This window comes from Leucopleurus acutus (assembly GCF_964270905.1).
Source record: "Leucopleurus acutus genome assembly, chromosome: 13".
NCBI lineage: Eukaryota > Metazoa > Chordata > Mammalia > Artiodactyla > Delphinidae > Leucopleurus > Leucopleurus acutus.
This window is the reverse complement of record NC_139155.1, coordinates 63,470,559-63,476,558: the sequence shown is the minus strand read 5'-3', so window position 1 is coordinate 63,476,558 and position 6,000 is coordinate 63,470,559. Positions and strand designations below refer to the sequence as shown.

The 6,000-nt window shown below is 65.0% G+C and overlaps 1 protein-coding gene across 2 annotated transcripts in view; it reads right to left on the bottom strand.

The window, feature by feature from the left end:
- Window positions 1–1,415: 1,415 nt before the first annotated feature.
- TXNRD2 (thioredoxin reductase 2) overlaps window positions 1,416–6,000 on the bottom strand; it is a 34,473-nt gene continuing 29,888 nt past the window's right edge. The window contains exons 13-18 of one of the 2 annotated variants that reach the window (XM_082853797.1): window positions 5,353–5,448; window positions 5,025–5,117; window positions 3,605–3,676; window positions 3,426–3,523; window positions 2,361–2,579; window positions 1,416–1,510 (exon numbers count right to left, since the gene is read on the bottom strand). In XM_082853797.1, the coding sequence (XP_082709923.1) occupies window positions 2,456–2,579; window positions 3,426–3,523; window positions 3,605–3,676; window positions 5,025–5,117; window positions 5,353–5,448 (483 nt within the window). In that variant the 3' untranslated portion in view covers window positions 1,416–1,510; window positions 2,361–2,455. The remainder of the gene's footprint in view (window positions 1,511–2,360; window positions 2,580–3,425; window positions 3,524–3,604; window positions 3,677–5,024; window positions 5,118–5,352; window positions 5,449–6,000) is intronic. The other variant, XM_082853798.1, reaches the window with a different exon arrangement.

The window sequence follows — 6,000 nt, the reverse complement described above, 5'->3', positions numbered from 1 at the left end:
GAATGCCCTGTGCCCAGCTCCGGCCTGAGACCCAAGAGTACAGCAGGTGCCTCCCCAAGTGCAGGGCGGGGGACTGGGGGTCAGCGAGGGAAGCCTGGGTCTGCACACACCACCCCACTGGAGCCCCCAGGGCAGGGGGATGGGGGACATGGCCAGGCCCTTTGTGGCTCCTGATGTTTGGGAACAGGGCCAGGCCCCTGCCTGGGACGGGGAGGGGGTGAGCCCCGCGTGGGGGAGGGGCCTCCACACTGGCGGCGCCCCAGGGCTGTCCCGAGCACCGTGGGGGCTTTGTTCTCCCTTCGGTGGCCACACAGGCTGCGTGAACTGGCCAGAGACAGGATGTCCCAGGCACAGCTGGATCGAGGCTGCCCTGGGAAAGGGGCTGCAGGGGCACCGACGTGGGGCGGCCGCCTGTCAGGTACGTGGGGCTCTCAGCCCGACTGCATCACCCGGCATCACAGTAAGCCGCGAGGCCGCGTCAGGTCCCTCTTTGGCCCCATGCGGCCATCCCAGTGTCCAGGGCCTCCCTTCCATCCTGGTCAGCTGACCCCGCAAAGCCCGCCCCCTGCCTCCAAGGCTGGGAGGCCATGCCCAGCGCAGAGGGAACCTCCTCGCGGGGCCACCAGCCGGGCGTTAAACGGGACACGGCTGATCGCGCTGCATTTGTCAAGAGGCCTGGCCCCTCCCGGCACTTGGCGTCTCAATGGGGCGTCTGAGGGCCGCTGCACACGCTTCACGCGAGCGGCGTCTGAGTTCCCGCAGGCCCATTAAGGCGCAAAGACATTCCTTTGTTCGCTGACAAGCAGGGTCCCACCCAGGGCTCCCCGGCGGCAGACTAAGTGATGTTTTCTTTGGGAAGACACGAGATTAACCGCCGCTAAAGCCCCAGTACAATACCGGGCCCTGCCCGTCGCTGTCAGCGCCACCTCTCCGCGCCACCTCTCCGCGGTGACTGACAGGTGCTGGGGGCCTCCCTCCCCGTCAGCCTCCATGTGCAGGATTAGCCTGAGCCCAGCCGACAAGCTGGATGGGGCCCGGGAAAGCGGAACATTCGGGGGACAGGGCCTCAGCACCATCCCACTCCTGTCACCGGCCATGACACTGGCAGGTGGCTCTGGAACACAGCCTGCGTTCCCAGGAGGCTCTGCTCCAGGAGGAAAGGCAGGGTCCTCCGGGGCGGGGTGATGGGGAGCCCCCGCACACTGACCCCAGCACAGTATGACTCGGAAGGGATTCCCTATGGTGACGGATGGGCGGCCACCCCGGGTGCGTCGGGGACATCATGGGCAGGGCACACTTCCGGAAAACACCCTCTTTATTTGTGCCCTGGAAACGCCAGTGAACTCAGACGTGGGCAGCCCGCGGGGGGTTTCTGAGCAAGTCGTCATCATCTGGCATGGGCGGGGGTGCGAGATGCAGGCCTGGGCCATCCCTGCAGGGTGCTCGGCGGTTGGTCCAGATGCACTGGGCAGGGGCGAGGCTCACCCGGGCTCGGCCTCCAGCATCCTGCCTGCCGAGGATGGGGGTCAGCATGGGGTGGCCCCACGTCCCCACACCCGCCCGCACACAGGGACTCTCGGGGGACAGAGAAGAAACCAGCCAAGGGGTGGCCCTGCCCCACCAGGTCGTGCATAACTGTTAGAAACACCCTGAAATGATAAAGCTCATCAGAGGCAGCCCCGTCCAGGAGGTGTGGAGGAGCCAGTGCCCTGGGTGCCCCAGGAGAGGCTCTGGGCCTGGCCCACTGATCCTCTGCCGTGGCTTGGCCCCTCACGCCCACCTGTGGGCATCCTGTGGGTGCTCACTGCTCTGTCCACAGTCCCCCGGGGCCCTCGGGACCCCAACCCAGGAGGAGCCGACGGCCAGGGGTTGCCCCTCTCAGGCTGACAGGCGGAAAGGCCCCAACCACAGGCATCCCCTTGGCTGGGGTCAGGCAGGGACTTGCTTATTTCCTCCTAGATGAGTCTCAGGACAAACATCACACCCCGGGGCTTCTGGCAGCCCACTCAGCCCGGCTTTGCAAAGTCTAACAGAACCAGACTGCGGGCGGCTCTGAGCACGAGGCTGCGTCTCCACCTTCTGGGCAATAGAGAAAGGAGCTGGGCTGTTCTGAGCGGGGCAGGTGGTAGGGAGGCCCACTGAGCATTCCACACCCTGAGTCCCCAACGCCCCCGCCCCCAGGACAGGCGCTACGGGGTGACCCCGGCCCCCAGACACCGCCTGTACATGAGGAGCAGCAGCAACCCGGCTGGGGTCTGGAGTGCCCTGTGGGGGTGGGGCCCTCTCGGCAGGTGCAGCTTCTCCTGCACCTGCAGAGCAATTCACAGTGGCACCCTACTCCCCTTAAACATAGGACCTACCTGGCATGCGTACCTGGCTCTGAGCCTCTGCTGAGCCTGGCCGTGGGGGCAGAAGTCATGCTGAGCACCCTGGGTCTAGGGATGGCCGCTTAGCCTCAGCAGCCGGTCACGGTGGGGTCCAGGCCCGAGCGCTTGGAGATGCGCAGCTTGGCCACCTCCTCGGCACAGGTTGGGTGGATGCCCACCGTCCGCATCACCTGCTGGTAGGAGGCCCCACACCTGCACGCCGGGGACAGGGGATTCGGGGGACGAGTCAGTGCAGGGAGGCGTGTTCCAGTCCCCCCGCCTCCATCCTCAGGTGGTAGCACACGGGGGAGAGTTGGGAGGTCACGGTCTCCTCACCGTCCCCCAGCCCTGGCCCCCCTCCTCTCTTCTCCAGCTGGCAGCCAGGAACACCTGCCAACACCTATGCTGGCCCCGCCCCACCTCCCTTGGAGCAAACACCCCGAGCCTGCAGCAGCCAGGCAGCCCCACCTTGGGGCCCACCTCCCACCTGCCTGGCCTGGCCTCCTGCTGCCCCCAGCCCACCAGGCACAGGCCCACTCGCCCTCCTCTCTGAGTTCAGCCCCCTCCCTCTGCTTCACCCCAGCCCTCCTGCCTCTGACAGCCCCTCACCAGCTGCCTGGCCTCTTCATACCCAGAAACCCACCCCCACCAGAGCTTCCACAGCATGGGCCCCGGGGCCCCGCCATGCACAGCCTGCAGCTGGGACCGGCCCCACAGGACACGTACCCCCCGGGAGGCCCTCCCAGCACACTTGATGCCGAGACCCTGCTCCTGACTGACTGGGCACTCAGCCCCCAACCCTCATTCTGAGCAGAGAAGACCCACTGTGCCCCTCAGGCCTGGCTGGGGACATGAGCCTGTTCCCCCCGGTTGGCCCGGCCAGAGATGGACATGGCCACCTCTCAGGTGACCGACCGGACCCGTCCCATTGGGCAGACACTCTCTGAAAACATGACCACGAGTGACCCTGATGTGGCAGACTTCCGACAGCGGTGCCGCTGACTTTCGGGGGACCCCAGCCTGAGTGTCACGTAACGGCCCACATTCCTGTGGACTTACTTGATCCCCAGAGCAAATCCTTGAGTAACTTCGCCAGCATTAGGGCCAAGGAAGTGCAGGCCCAGCACCAGCTGTGGGGGCTCCCGCAGACACACCATCTGAAAGGCACACGGTCAGCAGGGGCGTGCGCGGCCGTGGGGGCTCTCTCTCATCCCGGCCAGGCCCACATGGATGCTCACCTTTATGTAACACTGGGACGCATCCCGTTCAGGCACCACGAACTCCAGTGGTTTATAATACGCGTGATAAACCTGGGTGACAAGACACGGATTCCTGGGTCAGCGGCTGCAGCAAAATAAGCCCCGGGGGCATTTTACAGCTCGACAGGCTGTGGGCACAGTGGGGGGTGGGCCGGAACTGCCCGCTCAGCCTGCAGGTTGTGGTCTGGGGCAAGGACAAGGCTCGGCTGGCCTCGGAGGCACCCCTCTCCTCCTGGCACGGCAGCCTGTGGACAGACGCTCTCCCACCAGGCCCAAGACCCCCAAGAACTACAGCAGCGGAACGGGTGCCAGACTGGCCACCCTCTGACTTGCCCCAGAGCCCGAGGCTCAGTGCAGGCACGGGCACCACCCAGGAGCACAGCCCAGGTGGACGCTGCAGAGAATGGACGGAGCGACCGCAGGCAGTGGAAGGGGGGCCCGGCCGCCCGTCTGGCCTCCCTCGGGCACCTCGGTTCTTGCCGGGCCCTCACTCGAGCCAGGAGGCGGGGCGGGCGCGGCCCCCACCGGAGCTGCTGGACAAAGGCTTTCAGCGCCTGAGAAGGGCCAATAGCGCATTCGGGGCTGCGGCCGAGTAAAAAATGAGCAGAGCCCTCACATGTGCTGCACAGCCATTATTAATTAATGCAGCTTCAGAGAATATTGTTCTAACGAAGACAGAATTGAAAAGAAAACAAACAAAGGGCATTTGGCCATTCAACATTGTGAAACATAAAACAACATCACGGAATGCCACGGACACATGTCCCAGGGCACTTGTGATGAATCGAACAAAAATAGCAAATAAAGTGCCGTTGATGGAGGGAACCGGGGCGCAGGGATGCAGGGCAGGCACTGGAGCCCGGGGCGCTCATTCCCAAAGGGCCCCTGGCCACTCTGGTGGCCACGTGGGTCCGGTTTCTCCCAGCCCGCCTGCAAGCTGCCACAGCACCCACAGCCCAGCAGGCAGACCCCAGAGAAACCCCCGTCTGATGACAAACCCCTCCCTCCGGGGTGGGTGCCTGGGTCTGGGCTGATAGAGGCCCACGAGGACCAGACTCGTGGAGGAGGCACAGGGCCAGGCGGGGGCAGAAGGGCAGGGGTGGAGGCGAGCAGAGGTCGGAGGGCAGGAGGAGCCTTTCAGGTCAAGGCAGACATGCACCCCCCTGAGGTGGGCCGCAGCCCAAAGGCCCCATCATTCCCGGGGCTGCCCGCCAGCACCGCCAGCCCTTCACAGCCATCGTTCCGGGCCCCACGCCCCGCCCTGCTAAGCTGCAGGCCCCGGGAAGCAGGACGCCAACACTCCCGCTTGCCGCAGGCCTCTGTGGGGGGCAGCTATGATGGGGTGGAGGGCCACACAGGCCTGTGTCCTGGCAGCCCCCTCCCTGGGGCCCTGACTCACCTCCACACGCTCCTCTCCATGGCGAGCCACGGCCTCCTCCTCTGACAGCCCCACACAGCCATACTCCAGCGGTGTGAAGACCGTCGTGGGGACCTGGAGGGTGGGCCAGGATTAGGCACCAGAGCGAAGACCCACTGGGGTACACCGAGAGCGGTAGTTGCAGGCTAGTCCCTGGACAGGCAACCCCCTCTCTTGTTCCCGGGCTGCACCTCACACACAGGTGCACACGCACACACACATGCTCGCATGCACAGACACACGTGCACCCCCAGAACGAGCTGCAGCTCCCACAGGCTGGAAGTAGCGTCTGAAGAGGAGGGGCACTCACGTTGTCATAGTCCATCAGGTCTGAGGACCGACTGCAGAGCCGCTGGGCTAAGAGCCTCCCGGCCATGATAGCCGTGGGCGTCAGCTCTGGCCGTCCCTGGGAGGTGGGAGCACGGGGTTACTTCGGCTTGACCCTCAGTGGGGGTACCACCTTCCCAGTGGGGCGTCTCCCCCAGACGCATTTTGCCTCTACTTGTCCCCGCATGCTCCCCTCTGTCCTGCTCGTGGGGGAGACAGCTGTGGTCACGGCCCCTTCCCTGGAAAAGGGGGTGAGCCGCTAACAAGCTTGGCCACACCGCCCGTACCCACTTGTGACTTCTCTCAGGACCCCTTCTTCACGTCAGTGCCTTTGCAGAGCTGCCCCCACAACAAAGCTCAAAAGGGACCCAGCCACCATTTACCCATTCGCACTAACGGATTCGGGCTAAGACGGGCCCTGGGAGCAGCAGTGGGCTCCGACACGCAGCTTGTCTGGCACGTCAAGCCCATTACCGAGCCCAGATCGGACGCCGTTTCATGGAGGCCTCTGCCCCAGGGTGTGTCCTGCCGGGGAGCAGGGGGTGGCACAGCCCCCGTGTCCCCACACGCATCGGCCTGGGGCTGGCTGCCAATCACCCCTGCAGCAGCAGGAAATGCAGATGTTGTTTGA